At 45.1% G+C, this 21,122-nt stretch overlaps 1 protein-coding gene across 11 annotated transcripts in view; it reads right to left on the bottom strand.

The window, feature by feature from the left end:
• The window catches only part of rgmb (repulsive guidance molecule BMP co-receptor b), a 227,509-nt gene that overhangs the window by 63,296 nt on the left and 143,091 nt on the right, over positions 1 to 21,122 (bottom strand). Inside the window, exon 1 of one of the 11 annotated variants that reach the window (XM_038805201.1) lies at positions 8,703 to 8,732. The exons of the other annotated variants lie outside the window; for them this stretch is intronic. Coding sequence (XP_038661129.1) covers positions 8,703 to 8,717 — 15 coding nt within the window. The 5' untranslated portion in view covers positions 8,718 to 8,732. Of the gene's footprint in view, positions 1 to 8,702; positions 8,733 to 21,122 lie in introns of those variants that run through there. 11 annotated transcript variants of the gene reach the window in all.

The raw sequence follows: 21,122 nt of genomic DNA on the forward strand, positions 1-21,122 counted from the left end.
ACGGCGCGCGGCGATTCTTCCGAGCGGGGGGTGGGAGAATCGCGGGGTGCGCCAGGGGGGCGTGAAATGAGTCGCCTGGCCCTCCCGCGATTCTCCCACCCGACGTGGGGAGCAGAGAATCGCGCCCCTCATTCCAGAATGCATCTGGGTTAGAAAATAAACTTGTGAAGGGATAATTTCTTTTCAGTTGAACCTAATAAAAATAAATAACTAATCTATTCTAAATTAAAGAGTGAGCTGGATTTATTTGGTTAGCCATCCTGTGACGCTTGCACAATAGCCAATTTGTTAAAAGCAGGTTGCAAAACCACAGAGAGGCATAGTCATCAAACTTTGTCTGTCTATTAATTACAAATTCATTAGATGACTGTCCAACTAGCACAAGGCTTGGTCTCAGTAACTGCAAAGCAATAATTCAGTGGAGCAAGCTCATTAGTTGTGTGGTTTATCTCAGTGCCACAAAGCCTGTCCTTTGTACATTAACTATTGATCTTCACAAAGCTATTTCCTTCTCAGTGAAAAAGTAAGCAACTTCAAAAAAAATGCTAGATTATTTACCTTTGGTGCTAATTGCACTCTTCCTTGACAATTCAACTTCAGAAGTAAATGAAAATGCCATATCTAAATAGGGCATGTTTGTGTGCGCATGTGTTTGTGCGCATGTGTGTTGGGGGTGGAAAATTGTTTGGTGATGGTACTTGAGCTTGGCCCATGCAAACATTGAGGGCAAGATTCTCAGTGTACATGTTCTCAGCAGCAGGAGACACACTGCCATTAGCCGTATCGTCTGGTCCCGCCGCTGTCAATGGGATTTTCCATTGAATCCACTCCATACCATCGGGAAACCCACGGCGGGTGCACCGTCAGCGAGACCAGAAATCCCACCATCGACAACAGCCGGAAGATCTCGCCCGTAATCTTTCCCTATCCCACCCGATAATAAATTTAAGTGGTTCTGAAGGGACTCTAGTTGACAGAGTGAGCCAATGCATAAAAGCCAGATACACATGTAAAAATGTGTTGCTGTAGGTCAGAAAATGAATGATACATGGAGATTGGGCTCCATTCAAATAATGAAGCAGACAATGGATGATGTAATGGCATTTTGCAGGGTCCACATGCAAATTCATTATATTAAGGTTGCATGGAAAACACAGGTGGGGTTGTCTTGTAATGGAAACTGAAGCAAACTTGGAACATAGAAGCCCTAACTGAATTGAAGCATTGACCTGTCAGATTAACAATGCTTTTATAAAGTATCTACATTTTTCTACACACTTGTATTGTGAATAGAATCAAAAGAAACCTTTATATATTGACCCACATCAAGACCAAGGAGTAGAAAAGGACTTGGTGCAGCGGAATTAATGTCCTCACAGTCAAACAGTTACTGAGCATGTACTTTACAATCCATTAGGAAAACAGCGTAATATATTAAAAAATTTCTTCATAATATATTATGAAATAAGACTAAGAACTCTCAACTGATGAATATCTTTTCTCCGACAAAGAACAACAAAGCTTTTTAAAAATATCAAGAATTATTATTTTTTTTATTCTGATTGCTGGAAGAAAGATAACATCATGATTTAACTTTAGGTACCACTAACTGTGATCTTAAAAATGTTATAACAAAATGTCAAACATGGGGGCGATTCTCCAATATGGAGCCCAAGTGTTCGCGCCATCGTGTGCCCCGATCGCGGGCCAGACCCCATTGGAGGCCCCCCCCCCCCCCCAACCCCCCCCACAGGCCGTCCCCCCGGCCGTTCGCCCAGAGTTCCTGCCGGCAGCGACCAGGGGTGAATGGCGCCGGCGGGACTCTGTCGTATCGGCGCGGCCGCTCGGCCCATCCAGGCTGGAGAATTGGCGGTGCAAATGGCGCCAATTCTCCGCACCTCGGAGAATCGTGCGCCGGCGCGTCGCGGTTGCGGCGATTCTCTGGCCTGGCGCGGGGCTCGGAGAATCCCCCCCCCATATTCCCATGATCAGATAATGAAGCACAATAAATAGGTATTACATAGAATTTACAGTGCAGAAGGAGGCCATTCAGCCTATCGGTTCTTCACCAACCCTTGGAAAGAGCACCCTATGCTTCCACCCTATCCCCGTAACCCCACCTAACGTTTTGGAAACTAAGGGGCAATTTAGCATGGCCAATCCACCTAACCTGCACATCTTTGGACTGTGGGAGGAAACCGGAGTACCTGGAGGAAATCCACGCAGACACGGGGAGAAAGTGCAAACTCCACAGAGACAGTCGCCCGAGGCCAGAATTGAACCTAAGACCCTGGAACTGTGAGGCAGCAGTGCTAACCACTGTGCCACCTTGCCGCCCCCATATGAGAATAGATTAACAGATGCTTCAGATGATTCAAAATCATGGGTTCAAACCATAGAATTCCTACAGTGCAGACGATGGGCATCAGCCCATGGAATACCCTTCCTAGGCCCACCTCCCAACCTATCCCCGTAATCCAGTAACGCCACCTAACCTTTTGGACACTAAGGACAATTTAGCATGGCTAATCTATCTAACCTGCACATCCTTGGACTGTGGAAAGAAACCAGAGCACTCGGAAGAAACCCACGTAGACACGGGGAGAATGTGCAAACTCCACACAGTCGCCTAAGGTTGGAATCGAACCCAGGTCCCTGGCACTATGAGACAGTGCTGACCACTATACCACCTTGCCGCCTACAAATTGCATGAATTAACCCAGGTTATCATATTAGAGAAATCCAAGCTATATTAAGTTAAATAGGCCTAACTAAAACAGGGGAGAACTCACCTATGTTCTCTCCATCAGCAGCACAGATGGGGATCATATGAGGAAACTTAAAAAGCTTGTAGTTAATGACCAAAAATCTTGGAAATGATCAATGCTATGGCTATACCCGATTTGCAAAAAAATTATAATTATAGTTGGGGCAGCACGGTAGCATTGTTGCTTCACAGCGCCAGGCGCCCAGGTTCGAGCCCCAGCTTGGGTCACTGTCTATGTGCAGTCTGCACATTCTCCCCGTGTCTGCGTGGGTTTTTTCCGTGTGCTCCAGTTTCCTCCCACAAGTCCCGAAAGACATGCTGTTAGGTGAATTGGACATTCTGAATTCTCCCTCAGTGTACCCGAACAGGCGTCGGAATATGGCGACTCAGAGATTTTCACAGTATCTTCATTGCAATGTAATGCAAGTCTACTTGTGACACTAATAAAGATTATTATTATTGTGACACATCCCTCCTTTATTTATTTCTCCCCAACTGTCTGAGCCTAATTTCCTGCTGGGAATTTTTCACCCTAGATCACGCTAATTCTGATCCGTTCCTTGCCATTGTTTCAGCTCCCTCTAAATGACCTCTGCTTTTCCACTTACCATTTGTAGTTTATGATACCACTTATCTTTCAGATATCCTCCATTACCTGGACTGACTTGAACCAGCACTTAAACATCTTGAGCTTGGGTACTCCTCACCTCCCTACAACTTTAACTCAGACTAGTTCCCTCACATGTGCCAATCTTGTGGTTGTACAGTTCATCCTCTCTGGCTCCCTGGACTTCAATACTCTTGGGGTTTCACTTGTCCTTCTTTGGTATATTGGGTCTGCTGGCACACAACACTAACACCCAAAGTCACTAAGCACCTCTTCTGGATCCCAAAATTAACCTTTGCTGACTCATAGTTGATTTGTCATTCCTCTTTGGCTTTTGGTTTCCATTGGACAATCTCCAGAATTATACCCAATGATATATTGCCTTGAATGGTTACTGGAATCCACCACATCTCCACAACTGCCTCTAATCACCAGTGCTTCACCCTGTCTACACGATAATTGTATCTCACCACTGGAATCCCAGACCTTAACATTGGATTCTCTCATATTGTCCCCTCCCAACCCTTTGTTCAAGACGCAGAAATGTCTCTCCTAATCTTCGCCACTCCAATAAACCTTAGTTCGCTGTGTCCATTCATGTGGACATTTTGGCTACAATGGGCTAATTTACTGACCAACCCACCGCGTTATTTTCAGCGACGGAGACAGCCCGCTAGCGGGATCTACAGACCCTGCTGTTGACAACGGGCTTTCCTGGTGACTGCACCGCATGTTGCCTGGAATCCCGGGCACTGGCATGTGGCCGGAATATCCCACCAGTGTGAATAGCCGGTAATTCCCGCCCAATGTTTTCTGTTTGACAACATTGACCTCTCCCAACAACTATCCATTGTTATTCAGCTGTGAGCCAGCACTAGCCTGGTTCCATTTTTATCAATCTAATTGAAGCCAAAGAATTACTTGCAATAACTTATCTTCCGACACCTGCGCAGTTATTTCTAGTAACCCCAACCATCAACCCTCCATCACCTCCTATTTCTCATCTAGATGCTGCCCTTCATTAATATCATACAAAATCATTGTCAGTTTTCACATGCAGGCTGCCAACATCCAGTTCTACCTCACCATCACCCCTTTCAATCCTGCCACTGACTCTCATGTTGTAATAATGCTTGTCCAATATTAAATACCTCCAATTAAATATTGTCATTATGTTCAATCCTTGCCACAATCTCTTTTCCCTAACCACCTCTCCCTGACAACTGACTGAGACTAACCCAGTTTGTTTGCAGCCTTGGTGTCATATCTGAATGAGCTTCCGCCCACATATTTGCACCATCACTAAGACTGCCTATTTCTATCTCTGTAACATTGCACAATTCCACTCGTTTCAACTCACCTGCTACTGAAACCTTCATCTATGTTTTTGCTACCTCTATATTTGACTATTCCAATGCATTCCTGGCCGACCTCCCACTTTCAACTTCTGTAAACTTAAAGTCATCCAAAACTGTGTTGGCTGTATCCTTATTTGCATGAAATAGTTCCTGTGTTTGCTGTCCTCCGTTTGCTCCTGGCCAAACATTGCCTCAATTTTAAAATTCTTATCCTTGCTTTCAAATCTCTCCATGGCCTTGTCCTTCGTTCTCTCAAATCTGTTCCAGCAACAATCCTCCAAGATATCTGTGCTCCTCCAATTCTGGCCTCTTGAGCATTCCTGATTTTGAATACTCTACTTGGTGGCCATGCCTTTAGCTGCCATGGGCCTAAAGCTCCAGAACACCCTTCCTAAACATCTCTGATCTCTCTTTCCGCCTTTAAAAAAAACCCTTAAAACTTTTTACCAAGTTTTTGACCATCTGCCCGATTATTTCCTGATATGGCTCAGTATCAAATTTTGTCTGAAAATGCTTCTCTGAAGTGCCATGGCAGGTTTTAATATATCAATGGTGCTTTATAAATACTGGTTGTTCTCGTTGCTTCTCGTGGCTAAAATATCTCATATTGCCACAACTAACTTAATAGAACATTTCAACACCAAATCCATTTAGTGTGATTGTTCTTATTTTGTTAAACTCATGGTTTATGAATAACTGCTGACGAAAAGTTCAACAAACCTCTATGGCATTCTTCTGTCTGTAATTTTAATTTGGGCTCGATCAAATGATACTGAAGAAACTTATCTGGATCTCAAAAGAAAAATCAGTGTGGCTAATGAAAAAAAGAACTGAGATGGGTAATTTGAACTCGGCCAGTAACCAGCCTGGGTGAGGGAAACACCACCCACTGGCATCTGGTTATTTGCATCCAACCATTAAAATAGCAGACAGGAAATGTCATTAAATGCTCATCTGCCAATATCAGCAACTTGGCAACAATAACGGACTTTGTTATTGCTTTAAAACCTACATTCCTGTTCTAGAAAAGTGCTTCCACTTTATCAATTCCATTATACTTTGTTCTAATGCAGTGTTCTTCAAATTGGCCTAATTCAGTTTCTTTATTATTCTTTCACGGAACATGGGCATCACTCGATAGGCAAGTATCTGTTGCCCATCCCTAAATATTTAGTTCTGATTCTTACCTTTCCTATGTGTTCTTAGATGCTCATCGCAAATTTGGCAAGTTGAATCAGATACTATTTTTTCAACATTGCTTCAAAAGAAAATCTCAACTGACTTCTCATCAAAATACTACTGTATTTCTCTCTGGACACGTTTGCATTTCTCAAACTATATTTATGATTGAAAATGAGATAATTACACAGAAGTGGGACTTCCGGTGACGGCGGGCAGGAGGCAGCCGCACACTGGAGGGCTCCCACTCGGGAATAGAAATTTTGGGGTTTTAACGCCCGGTCCCAGGGGCAACGGAGGCTGAAAAAGCTGTAAGAAGGCACAATGAGGAGAAATGTCCAAGTCTGGGAAAAACAATGGCCGTGAAAAGGGGGGTTAATGAAAGTCCGCTGGTGAGTGGAAAAGTCGGTGCAGGAACTGTATGGAAAGCAGGGGCTGGGGCACCAGGGGAGGTTGCATTGCTCACAGCAGAAGAAATGACCAAGGCGATGGCTGTGGAACTTTAAAAACAGTTCACAAAGCACATGGAAGTGATGAAGAAGGAGATGGGGGTGGTATTGAAAGTGCCGGTGGAGGAGGCGATTGCCCCGATGACGGCAGCGGTATCAAGCGCAGCGGCGGAGGTGCGGGAGCAAGGTGAGACACTGAAGGAAGTGGAAGAAGCATTATCGCAGCACATTGATCAACTCACCTCAATGGGGAAGGAGTTGCGGAAGGTGATAGAGACCAACAAGGGTCTGCGAGCCAAAATAGAAGACCTGGAAAACAGATCCAGGCGGCAGAATCTGAGGATCGTGGGTTTGCCTGAAGGGGTGGAAGGCCCGAGGCCGAAGGAGTATTTTGCCACGATGTTGGTGGAGCAATTAGGGAAAGGGGACGATCCCTCCCGATACGAACTGGATCAGGCTCATCGGTCGTGGAGGCCTATACCAAAGGCGAGTGAGCCGTCAAGAGTAGTAACTGTAAGTGCAGCACGGTGGCGCAGTGGTAGTACTGCAGTCTCACGGCGCCAAGGGCCTAGGTTCGATCCCAGCTCTGGGTCACTGTCCGTGTGGAGTTTGCACAGTCTCCCAGTGTTTGCGTGGGTTTCGCCCCCACAACCCAAAGATGTGCAAGGTAGGTGGATTGAACACGTTAAATTGCCCCTAAATTGGAAAAAATGAATTGGGTACTCTAAATTTATTGGAAACATTTTTTTTTTAAAAAGGGTGTTTCCCTAACTGTGTTTCCGTAGGTACAGTGTGAAGGAGGTGGTCCTGTGCTGGGCAAAGCAGAAGCGGGTGGTGCAGGGGGCTGGAGGTGGTATACGCATATACCAGGACTTTACGGTGGAGCTGGCGAGGAGGCGGACGGCCTTCAGCCGGGTGAAGCAGGCACTGTACATCAGCAAGGTGCAGTGCCGCATTGTATATCCAGCTAAGTTGAGGGTGACCTACAAATCCAAGGACTTTTATTTTGGGATGGCGGAAGCAGCGGAGGAGTTTGCAAAGGCATTGAGAAGTGGGACTGAGAGCGGGTCATGTACCGATGTCGCCTCATGTAACTTTATTTTTTCACTGCGTGTTGGTGTTCCTCCGGGTGCTCCGGTTTCCTCCCACAGTCCAAAGATGTGCAGATTAGGTGAATTGGCCATGCTAAATTACCCTTAGTGACCAAAAAGGTAAAGAGGGGTTATTGGGTTACGGGGATAGGGTGGAAGTGAGGGTTTGATGCAGACTCGATGGGCCAAATGGCCTCCTTCTGCACTGTATGTTCTATGTTCTTTGAGCCAAACAGCTGCCAATTGGATTGACCGGCAGTTCTGTAGCTCTAGCAGTGCCAACCAGAAAGTGTTGGAGCTTAAAATCCAACCCCTCCTTCCTCATATTAAATGCCACTTCTCTCACCGTATTCCTAGCTCTCACCTCCTTGGCACATCTGTAATCTTCAGTCATTATATTTCCCAACTATTCAAATTATCTCACCAGATCCAAATGTTTGTCAATTGTTCAATGTTAATTCTTTCGCCCGCTTTCCCAGACACATTCCTGGCTTTGTTTTTACCCACATTGATATTCATGCCATATTCCACTACTGAAGCATTAACCTCACCTACCAACCACTGCAGTCCCTTTGTGGCATTTGCTACCAAGGCTTTACCATCAGCAAATCTGACAGTTTTCCCTGGCTGACCTCCAACTCTCGTGGTTAGAACATAGAACATAGAACAGTACAGCACAGAACAGGCCCTTCGGCCCTCAATGTTGTGCCGAGCCATGATTACCCTACTCAAACCCACGTATCCACCCGATACCCAACAACCCCCCCCCCCCCCTTTAACCTTACTTTTTTTTTAGGACACTACGGGCAATTTAGCATGGTCAATCCACCTAACCCGCACATCTTTGGACTGTGGGAGGAAACCGGAGCACCCGGAGGAAACCCACGCACACACGGGGAGGACGTGCAGACTCCGCACAGACAGTGACCCAGCCGGGAATCGAACCTGGGACCCTGGAGCTGTGAAGCATTTATGCTAACCACCATGCTACCGTGCTGCCCAAAAGGTTATATGCTGAAACAAAACCATGCATTAATCCAGGTGGTTTGCTCTGTAACAACCTTGCAAGAGGGAGCCTATGATCATTTGAGCAGCATATTTTTACATACCTTACAATTAAAATTAAATCGCAGGTAAAATACTAACCATAAAATATGAAAATAATTTATTCCCATAGTTTCAGATTCTGGAGGATTCTGGTTAAAATCATTTTGTACACAATGGCTGTCCATTGTCAACAACTTTACTGACCTGACAAATATGCATTTCTGAACAAAATCTTGATCTGATATTCTCATTAATTGGAAAATATCACGAGTCAGAACCTTCTTCAGGGTCAGATACCTGGAGAAATAAATGAATCCAACAGAAGAATGAGCAGGAGCTGAGCATCTCATTGTTTTCCACTTGATATTATTGTAATGTGTACCTTGCTCCTATGGTACCCCCAGTGACATTTTATGGCAGTCTCTTATTGAGTGATCTTCAGGACAATACATTTAGAATTTGCTGAAGAGATTCTTCTGTTTATCCGTCATAACCTAACTTCACTTTTTATAATGGAAGAGTAAACATCACAAGTAAATCTGTGATTCAGTCTGGAGTCCCTTCCCCTCCCACCAAACCCCAACCAAAATGCTCCAATCCAAAAGAAAACCCACTACGTAATAAAATCATCACTTCTCCTTCACTGGAGGAGATCACAGCAGTCTACTTCTGGTGAGGCATTAAATTGAGGTCCTTTCTGCTCTCTCAGGTGGATGTACAAGATCCCATCCTGGTACTTCTTGTAGAATGACTGGATTGTTCTTCTGATATCATGGCAAATATTTAGTCCTCAGCCAACACTAATAGAAGATTATTGAATCATTTATCTCATTTCCGTTTGTGAGACATTGATATGTCCTAATTGTCTGCTATGTTACAACATTGATTGCTTTGGGACATTGTGATGAAGTTCTTTTTGTTCTCTAATAACAGCTTAGTGGATACATTTACTGACTGTTTGGATATTGCCTTATACAGGTTGAGAAAATCCCAGGTTTAATCGCCAGGTTGTACTTAGTTAACAAATCTCAAATGGAGCATTGGATGTGGCTTCTCAGTACCCCTGGACCAGGAAACAGAAGAAAAATCAGTTAGGGCTTTCTCTCCTGATCACTTCTCAGTGACTGCTCCTGGAAGTGCACAGCAGGACAGGATCTAGCTTTCATGTTATTTTTCTTTTACTACAATATTCATTCTCAAGATGCAAGCACATTGGCAAAGCCAGCATTTATTGCACAGCTTTGAAAAGGACCAGAGGAGGTTCACAAGAATGATCACTAGAATGAAGAGCTTGTCGTATGAGGAACAGTTGAGGACTCTGGGTCTGTACTCGTTGGAATTTAGAAAGATGAGGGGGGATCTTATTGAAACTTACAGGATACTGCGAGACCTGGATAGAGTGGATGTGGAGAGGATGTTTCCACTTGTAGGAAAAACTAGAACCAGAGGACACAATCTCAGACTAAGGAGACAATCCTTTAATACAGAGATCAGGAGGAATTTCTTCAGCCAGAGGATGGTGAATCTGTGGAACTCTCTGCCGCAGAAGGCTGTCGAGACCAAATCACTGGGTGTCTTTAAGACAGAGATAGATAGGTTCTTGATTAATAAGCGGATCAGGGGCTATGGGGAGAAGGCAGTAGAAGGGGGATGAGAAAAATATCAGCCATGATTGAATAGCGGAGCGTTCTCGATGGGCCGAATGGCTTAATTCTGCTCCTATGTCTTATAGCTTTTGTTGCATCTGAGAAGGTGGTGGTGTCCTTCCTTTTGAGTCACTATGGGAACATCTACACCCCTATAATGTGTTAACAAGTTCCAGGTTTTTTAGCCCACAATGTACCAGTAAACCATTTCAGGACATGTGTGAGAAGTGGAATATTGATTGCACTATTTCTCATTATCTTTGATTTAATGGCCAGCTGAATGATTTGCACTGTGAAATTCCCAATTCTCATAAATCATAGACAAACCAAGCAAGATTTATGCATTGCAGTGTTACATCAGAAAGTGACACCTCAAAGTTCAATTAACTCCATCACCTGCAGAATTCATGTTTAATAGACCAGTGCATACTAATCTACCTGCTCTTACACATTCTACCCTCTCAGAAACTAGAGAGCATCTTTTAAAACTGAAAGAGTAGATGACCAGAATGCACAATAAAAATGAAGCTCCAGAAGTCCAATTTATAGTTAGGACAACAAATTAGTATCTGGGATCCCTTAGATGGTATGTAGTAATCAGCTGAAGTGGCAAGGATCTGTTCAGAACCAAGGCATTACACACAGAGATGCAAGGGTGAGGTGTACAGAGAACAAATCAGATCCATTCCAGCTTCTCAACCATCACCACAGTGAACCACTGTGAGAAGTAGTTCACTGTGAGAACCGCTTCTCACAGTGCTTCTCATCCATATCCCAATCAGGAACAACATCCAAGAATTATAATCCCATAAAGCACTGTGAGCAATTAAAGGAGCCTCCAGACAAAGATGCCATCACAAGATCTAGGCATATCAACGGACAACATTTATGCTTTAGAGACTCACAGATTCATCAGTTCTACGCACTCATGTAATGGTAACTAAACACGAACATGTACTGGCCCTGTTGCTTCCATGGAGTGACAATTGTCGAATGGCTGCTCCGCTCCCAGTTTTTAATCTTAAAATCAAGCCGCTCCATTCTCGTCCAACCTTCGGACTCAGGCCAGGCAAGAGCAGCAGAGTGCAGTGGGTGCCAAGACCTTGAATTAACGGCAGGAGAATTGAGGTAAGGAAGACATGTCGCCTTTCTTATGGCACTAGCTTTTCTAAAGCAGGTAAGTTTGAAGTTCCAGCCACTTTGAGTGCGCTACAGTATTTTATTGTGCATTCTGGTCATCTTCTCTTTCAGTTGTAAAGACATTAGAAGTCATTTTAACTATTCCAACTTTTTCTGAGTAACTATTACTAAGATAGTCAGAACCATTCGAAGTTTGCGATTTATATTGTCCTTTCAGATGGTGCCTGTTCCAATAGTATTACAACTCACAGTAGCCCGTAACGTCCGCGCTCCCGGGCGTCATAACTGGGGCTACCCTAAAGATACGATGGGAAACGTTGCAAGGCAATTACCCAACAAAGGTTTTAACCTCCCTGATAATTGCCATACAATCCTCACCTGGGACTTCCAGAGGGTGGGTGGTACGTTTCACATCGTATCTTTAGGGTAGCCCCAGTTATGACGCCCAGGAGCGCGGACGTTACGGGCCACTGTGAATTGTAATAGTATTGGAAGGGGGGAAGAATCTTTAAAAGGAAATGGGGGATGTTGCCTTTAAAGGGTGACATCATTAGAAAGGTCAGATGGGCAGAACAATAGCCAATGAAACTTAACCCTGAAAAGTGTGAGTTGATGCATTTTCGGAGGACTATCAAGGCAAGAGAATACACAATGAACGGTAGGATGCTGGGAGGTACAGCGGACCAGAGAGCCGTTGAGGCGCATGCCTGTGGGTCCCTGAAGGCAGGACAGGTAAATAAAGGTGGTTAAGACAACATATGGGATACTTGCCTTTATTAGCTGATGCATAGGATGTAAGAGCAGGAAGGTTATGATGAAGCTGTAGAAAATGCTCATTGGGTCAAAAGATAGAGTATGGTCTGCAGTTTTGATCACCACACTATAGGAAGGATGTGATTGCACGAGAAAAGGTGCAAAGGATGTTGCCTGGGCTGGAGAGTTTCAGCTATGGTTCGGCTGGGGTTGTTCTCCTTAGAACAGAGAAGGCTGATAGGGGGGCCTGATTGAGGTGTATAAAATGATGAAGGGCATAGACAGGGGTAGGGCCACTTTCTGTGCTGTAAAACTCTATGAAAGGAAGTGTGTCATGCAATCCAGATTTCACTTCAACACTTTTGCTTAAAGCAAAGCACACACAAGATTGATGAAGTCTTCAAGCTTTCTGTCCTTGTTTATCTTTTCTCAAATGCCTAATCTTAATGATTGGAGTCACAATGTGTTTACCCAATCCTGTACGAGTGATTGGTGTCTGTACACCATTATAAAAATACAACACTTTTATGTTTGTCGTGGTCCAACTGAAAAAGAATCTTCAAAACTCTTGGTAGTCTGTCCATCTGTGCTATCAATTGGAATAAATGAATTGACTATTTTTTTTTAAAAGGCAGAATATTCATTGATCAAATCTCTTCTTCAGGGAGGCAATAGAATTAAACAAATCCAAAGTTCAGATTTAAATCTCTTGGTTTCAACTTCAAAAGTGAAGCTTAAATGGGTATGTCCTTCCAGGGCAATTTCTTCAGCACAGGTATTGAACTCAGAAGAAGTCTTTGTAATTATAGCCATGTGTTCCGTACAGTGCACAGGCTTTGCTGAAGTTGTCATTCAAGTAGTTCTACAGTAGCCATTACAACGTCAATACAAACTGCAGCATCATACACAATCTACAATGTAATGGCTGAATACAGCCGCGAGAAAAAGACATCGAGACTTACGTTTGCTTTTATACGACTACATCTAAAAATCACCTTAACCTTTCTCAAAAACATGGAAAAGCTTTGGGTCTCAGCATGGATTTGATATACTCTGGAGGTTTTGAATGAATTCAGGCCTTTTCTAAAATTAAATTCTTACTTATGAAACCCAGGCATGATCTCAAAAGGACTTACCAGTTTTGATGTTACTACTACACACAGGATAATTGAATGGAAAAATGGAAACTAAGTAGAAACGCTTGTGTGATTTGAGCCCCATGGCCACTCTCGTAACACATCGTGCTTAGCAACTGTATACAACAGGTTTTTTTCAGTAAGGACAGACTATATCTGCCAGTGATTCAGACAGCTGCCAAATTAATCTTCAGAAAAGCTGAATCAGGTTGAGAGGCAGCTAATTTTCAGCAATAATCAAGTACAGCCTTCAGCGTCACCATGATAATTGCCATTAGAGTGATTAAATAGAATATAAATACAAGGGGGCCTTTTAAGTTTTTTGATGTGACCTAGCATACAAACAGCAGCAGACAATAAAATAAGATTATTAGTATTTAACCAATACTTATACCTTGTGGCTTTCTAGAGTTGAAAGTTGATGCAAATGCTAATAATTTAAAAAACAATTTTGTCCTTTTACGGCCAGGCGGCACAGTGGTTAGCACTACTGCCCCACGGCGACGAGGACCTGAGTTTGATCCCGGCCCCGGGTCACTATCCATGTAGAGTTTGCACATTCTCCCCCGTGTCTGCGTGGGTCTCACCCCCACAACCCAAAAAGATGTGCAGGGCAGGTAGATTAGCCACGCTAAATTGCTGCATAATTGGAAAAATAAATGGGGTACTCTAAATCTATAAAAAAACATTTATATGGCCAATTGGGTCAGGCACATTTTGGATAATGTTACTTTCCATGATACATAGACACTGTGGATCCTTAAGGTCTGCTGGAAAATTGGTTAATACACATTGAATATTGTAAAATAATGATTTGTGGCCTGTCAATGTGCTTATGTCCAGCAGTGAAGGTGCAAGAACGGCTTGCTGGGCACTCCTTGGGATCTGGAAATATGTAGTTCTTGGGGGTGTTTACATGAGTAATGGAGGTTTGCAAATGGAAATGGCAAATGGAATTTTGAAAAGTATTTTTATTGGAATTTTAACACTTAATATCAACATTTACACAACACAAGTAAAAAAAACCAAGAACAACAACTACATCAACAACAAATTATATGTAGCATATATTGATGGGCAATTGTAATATTTGTACTGAAAATGGTGCTGTTTGTTTTGAACTCATGGAATGAGGTGATAGTCTTCATAATCATATTTCCTTATTTACAATGGTGTACATAGTTACACAGAGGACATTTTATTTACACTAATCGTGACGGGATGAGACATGTCGAACCGTCGATTTTAGAGGATGAGTAGGATGTTCAGCTTCCCCGGTTCTTTACTTGTGGGAGGGACCTGTGCCCTCCAGGAGTAGGGCCTTTCTCCATCTCTCCACTGTGTCATGTGTATATTTCCCTTCTCCCTGGCACCCCCCCCCCCCCCCCCCCCCACCCCACATGCCCTCTCAAAAAGGTTGGTATCTTTCCTCAGACCCCCTGACTGAGAATTTTATTTTTTCTAACTTCAGGAATTCAGCCAGATCTGACAGCCATTCCAAGGCTCTGAATGGCGCTGCAGAGGTCTCTGATGGGCGATCAGAGAGGCAAATGCCAGGACGCCCGCCCAATTACTCATGAAGAGCTCTGGATATTGTGACACCCCAAAGACTGCCACAAATGGGCATGACGCCATTGTAACTCCATTACCCTGGACATGGCCTCGAAGCAGGCTGTCCAGAACCCAATGAGTTTAGGGCAGGGACAGAACATGTGGGTGTGGTTGGCCAGGCCAGATGTGCTTTGTGCACCACCTTGAGCTGCCACCAGAAGGCTGCAAATGGAATGCAATCCGGATAAGTGTGAGGTGATGCACTTGGGCAGAAAAAGGCAAGAGAATACATGATAAATGGCAGGACCCTGGGAAGGACCAAGGATCAGAGGGATCTTTGTGTGAATGTACACCGGTCCCTTAAGGTAGCAGAGCAGGTGGATAATGTTACTTCCATGATAAGAAGGCATGTTAGAGAACAGGGAGGTTATGCTGGGACTGTATAAAACATTGGTTAGGCCACAGCTAGAGTAGTGTGTGCAGCTCTGGAATCCACATTACAGGAGGGGGATGTGATAGCACTGGAAAGGGTGCAGAGGAGAACTACCAGAATCTTGCCTGGGCTGGAGAGTTTTAGTTATGAAGAGAGATTAGATGGACTTCGATTGTTTTCTTTAGAGAAGGAGAGACTGAGGGGGTCATGATTGAGATGTATAAAATATGAGGAGCATTGATAGAACAGACAGGAAGAAACATTTCCCCTTGGTGGAGGGATTGATTTAAGGTATGTGGCAGGAGGCTTAGAGGGGATATGAGGAAGAATGTTTTACCCAGAGGTTGATGGGTGTTTGGAACACACTACCTGAAAGGGTGGTGGAGGCAGAGACCCTAATAACATTGAATAAGTAGTTAGATGCACACTTGCGATCCCAAGGAATGCAAGGCTGTGGACCAAGTGCTGGAAATTGGGATTAGAAAAGCTAGATGGTTGTTTTTGACTGGCTGTTGGCTGCTCTATTTGTTACATAACCAAAAATTAATTTATTTGCAGCATCTTAAAACATCTCTCAGAGAAGTGATAATAACAATATTTATTAGTGTCACAAGTAGGCTTACATTAAGTCAATTAAATTACATTAATGAAGTTACTGTGAAAATCCCCTAGTTGCGACACTCCGGCGCGTGTTCGGGTACACTAAGGAAGAATTCAGTACGTGCAATTCACCTAACAAGCACGTCTTTCAGGACTTGTGGGAGAAAACCGAAGCACCCGGAGGAAGCCCACATAGACACGGGGAGAACATGCAGACTCCGCACAGACAGTGACCCAAGCTCAAAAAGGGCAGCACGGTAGCACAGTGGTTAGCACCATGGCTTCACAGCATCAGGTTCGATTCCCGGCTGGGTTACTGTCGGTGCGGAGTCTGCACGTTCTCCTCGTGTCTGCGTGGGTTTCCTCCGGGTGCCCCGGTTTCCTCCCACTGGTCCCGAAAGACATGCTGTTAGGTAATTTGGACATTCTGAATTCTACCTCGGTGTACCTGAAGAGGCGCCAGAATGTGGCGAGTCGGGGCTTTTCACAGTAACTTCATTGCAGTGTTAATGTAAGCCTACTTGTGACAATAAAAGGTTATTTAATTTAATTTTAATTTTGTAAGCTGGGAATCGAACTTGGGACCCTGGAGCAGTGAAGCGCTGTTCTAACCACTGTGCTACCATGCTGATGCACTGTGCTCCCGTGCCACTAGTTAAATAAGACCATAAGATATAAGAGCCGAAATAGGCCCATCGAGTCTGCTCTGGCATTCAATCATGGCTGATACTTTTCTCATCCTCACTCTCCTGCCTTCTCCGTATAACCCCTGATCCCCTTATTTAAAAAAAATAATAAAATTTAAGAGTAGCCAATTATTCTTCTTTTCCAATTAAGGGGCAATTTAGCATGGCAAATCTACCGAACTAGCAGATTTTTGGTTGTGGGGGTGAAACCCACGCAGACAGGGGGAGAATGTGCAAACTCCACACAGACAGTGACCCAGGGCCAGGATTGGAACCCGGGTCCTCAGCGCCGCAGTCCCAGTGCTAACCACTGTGCCACATGCCGCCCTCCCTGATCCCCTTATTGATCAAGAACCGATCTATCTCTGTCTTAAAGACACTCAGTGATTTGGCCTCCACAGCCTTCTGTGGCAAAGAGTTCCACAGATTTACCACACTCTAGCTGAAGGAATTCCTCCTCATTTCTGTTTTAAAGTATCGTCCCTTTAGTCTGAGATTGTGTCCTCTGCTTCTAGTTTTTCCTGCAAGTGGAAATATCCTCTCCACATCCACTCTATCCAGGTCTCGCAGTATCCTGCAAGTTTCAAAAAGATCTCCTCTCATCCTTCTATACTCCAACGAGTACAGACCGAGAGTCCGCAACTGTTCCTCATACGACAAGCTCTTCATTCCAGGGATCATTCTTGTGAACCCCCTCTGGACCGTTTCCAAGGCCAGCGCATCATTCCTTAGATACGGGGCCCAAAACTGCTCACAATACTCCAACTGGCGTCTGACCAGAACTTCATACAGCCTCAGAAGTACATCCCTGCTCTTGTATTCTAGCCCTCTCGACATGAATGCTAACATTGCATTTGCCTTCCTAACTGCCGACTGAACCTGCACGTTAACCTTAAGAGAATCCTGAACAAGGACTTCCAAGTCCCTTTGTGCTTCTGATTTCCTAAGCATCTTTCCATTTAGAAAATAGTCTATGCCTCCATTTCGCCTTCCAAAGTGCATAACCTGACACTTTTTCACATTGTATTCCATATGCCACTTCTTTGTCCATTCTCCTAGCCTGTCCAATTCGGTCTGCAGTCAGACTGCTTCCTCAATACTACCGGTCCTTCCACAGATCTTTGTATCATCTGCAAACTTAACAACAGTGCCTTCAGTTCCTTCTTCCAGATCATTCAGAGGCCAGGAAGGATATTCTGTTCCCCAGAGGGTCCAGGAGGGCAGCCAGTGCTGCCTGGGACAAAGTGGCGGCAGCTGTGAGCTCAGAGAGTGTGAGCAGGAGGACCGGCCTCCAGTGTAGGAAAAAGGTCAACAACCTACACTGGGCAGCATTAGTGAGTAGACACAAACGCCCCTGCCCCTCTCTGAGACCTTTCCGCCCCAACGCGAGCACCCACTCCCCCCAAATCTCCATGCGAACCCCTGAGCTGAGCCTTTGGAAGAAGTAATCCCGGAGCCAATGGAGACGTTAGGGTGCGCCGGGACATTCAGAGGGAGATGTCAACATCACTGCAGCAGATCCATAGCCGCTTGGAGAGGCTACGGCCTCTGGAGCTGTGGAGACCCTGATGCACGATGTCAGCACCATTAGTGAAGGTGTCCCAGGCATCGTGCAGTCGGTGAGGTCATGGCTGAGGGTCTCGGCAGAATATCCGTTTCGCTGGGGGATGTGACCCAGTACCAGGCTGACCTTGATGAGGTTCTGTGGGACATGTCCCGCTCTCAGATGGGTATGGCCGATGCACTGCTGAGCTTGTCCCAGTCGCAGGTGGGCACTGCCGTGGCGCTGCAGAGCATGTCCCAGTCACCGAGCAGCATCGCCGAGAGCGTCAACACCAAGGTGCCGTCCATGGTGAACAGCCAGGGCTAGCACAGCCAGGTGATGCAGGGGCAGCCGGGACTCGAACCAGCTGCCCCTCCGTCCCAAGGTGAACCCCAGGGCTCTATTGGCACCGAGCGGGAGGAGGGGACGCCGGGTGCCAACCCGGACCCATCCCATGAAGTGGCGACGGTGGTCACAAGCTCTCCCGAGTTCTCTCCCTCTGATGAGGCCACACCTCACAGCCAGCACACAACAGGGCGGCATGACTGTGCATGTGCTGCTGACAACTGAGCCGGGGCCATCCGGCCTCAGAGCCCCAGAGGAGGCCCGCCAGTGGCATCAAAGGGCACAGGACGAGGTAAGCAACTTGCTGCCTCCATCTCAGATGTGCATCCTGGGGACACACTGAGACGTAGAGGAGGGTAAAGCACATCAAGGATCAATAATAATAAATAATAATAACTGAAGGTACCAGGAGAGGGGATGGTAGGTGGGGGGGTGACGGGGCTGGAGGGGTGACAGAGCAGCACCATTGGAAGGGTGAGGAAGTGTAAAACACAATAAACACCTTTGTGCACAACTGGTTTGGTGCCCCTGTCATTTTCTTCTGCAATGCGCGGCAACCTCCGAACACCTTTCTCCATCTCTCTAGGCATTGCCCCCTCCCCCCTCCCTGTGGCACTCACCCACCCTCCGGACGTTGTCATGTTCCCGGTGCTGTGTTCCATCCCCCAAGTGTTCGGATGTTGGCTGTTGCTTGTGTGGTGTTGCCTCCTGCAGTGTTCAAGCACAGTGTCCAGGCATCAAGGTGTGATTGGAAGGCTAGGCAATGACTCCCACATGCTACGTGGCCCGCCCACCCACGGGAATCCACTTGGGTTGTGTGAAGTGCTCATTTAACCACAACTGCCAATTCCCTATTAGCAATAGCCTTCAGCCAAACAGCCAGAGGCCTCGGCAGTCCATGGCAGTTATGGGAGGTTAGTGGGGCAGACGGGCAGGGATAAGAGTTGCCCCCCCCCGAATGGGTACACACAATCCAGGGGCTGGCATGGTGCCACACGTGGTTGCCCCCCCACACCCCCCCCCCCCCCCACCACCACATTCCGTGGCGGTCTACTCCTGCGGACCATCCCCTCACCCCCGTGCCGAACACTGGGGTGGCATGCCCCGTACCCTGGGCTGTGAGCAAAGATGGCTACTCATCTCCTTGGCTCGCCACAGATGTCCTTCCGCCAGGTTCACGTTTTTTTAATAGGAGCACTAATCGGCGCCAGCGTGACCACTTGTTGCGGAGGCTGCTGCATGACGGGAGGCCGTTGGATATGGGGTGGCTCTCGTTAATTGTATGGAAATAGGGCTTAGATGGTGCTAATTGGTTTCTCGCCACGCGATAGCGAGATCCCAATTTTGCCTCCGGAAGCAGGCTGGATGAATCGCAAACTGTTTGGCAACTGGCACGATTCTAGTTTTTTGCATCTCCCGCTATTCACCGGCCTCGTTTTGCTTGAGCATAATGAGGCCAGAGAATCGCAGCCACAATATTTGATGGTGTTATTTTTCGCATTGTAGAAATGGATTGCCTGTGTATGAGGGACTCAGCAATTTTGAGATTCATTATGTGCTTCTGACATCACCTCAGGGCTTCTTTCCAGCATATTTGTTTAGTTTATTTTTATTATAGTTTCGCGGTAGCTGATACATTTATAGGAATGTCATGCAGAGCCACCTGTCTTGGTACTTCGGAGAGTGCATTTGGCTGGCACTTGGCTGCTGGCATTTCCTTGTAGGGATTCCTTAGAGTAGATTGAAGGGCAGTCATAGAACCACATAATAATGTGAAACTGTTATTAATAGGTTTTGATTTTTTCTGACCCAAAGCACACATATTTGACACAAGGCCTGATATGAATTAAGCCAAAATGGGCCAATGGTTTCAGTTTGGTTCACTACTCCATCAAATTGCATAGCCTCAAGAAGTAAAAGCATTCAGCTTGGTGTTTTAAACTAGCAATTGAAAAACATGTTAACTTATCATTTCTACTAACTGGTCCCCAAAGCCAGTTTGATGGTGCCATCAACAGGAGGAAGGGCTAAGGATGCTGCTTTTGTTGACTTCCAATCAAAAGCCACAAGATGAAGTTTTGTGAGAAGTTGCAAGTCATTGATGTAGCTAAACAGAAGATTACAAGTAATGAAACACATAACGCTTCTGTTTGTTTGATGTCACTTCAAACACCCAATTTATGAAATGGTTATAATTATCCAAAGGGCATCATAAAAATATAAATGCTGCATTATTAAATTGTGCATAAGAAATTTTTGGCAATGTATAATTGCATAAGCAACACAAGAAGGATAAATATTAATGTAAAGAGACATTTCATAATGATATGCTAGTATTGATGTGGTGTAAAGGACTTTGTATAATTTATATATATCCAAACATAGAAGTCACCTTAAAATACAGGTGTGTACCAGTGTTTCTTTGAATTTTTCTTTCATTATTAAAATAAACGGATGAATTTTATGCAGAGCTGCTAATTCTTCATCTTGTGATTGATGTGTTGTTTGAAGGACAATTGTAATATTTGTACTGAAAAGGGTGCTGTTTGCCTTGAACTCATGGGATGAGGTGATTGGTTTACAATTAAAATGCTGTTTGTGTTACCCTCGGTGCACTCATTGTCAGAACTCGTGTTTGATGTAACAGAAGCTAGATGTTGCATGCAATAGGTATAAGTGCTTAGCGGTGTTGATGCTGAGCATTTGCACTTCTGTGTTTGATCACGTTCTGGGGGACAGAATCACTGATAAAGTACAAAATGTGTTGGTCATGTGAGCCTCTTAATCCTTA

The sequence above is a fragment of the Scyliorhinus canicula genome, chromosome 8, assembly GCF_902713615.1.
Source record: "Scyliorhinus canicula chromosome 8, sScyCan1.1, whole genome shotgun sequence".
NCBI classification, from domain to species: domain Eukaryota; kingdom Metazoa; phylum Chordata; class Chondrichthyes; order Carcharhiniformes; family Scyliorhinidae; genus Scyliorhinus; species Scyliorhinus canicula.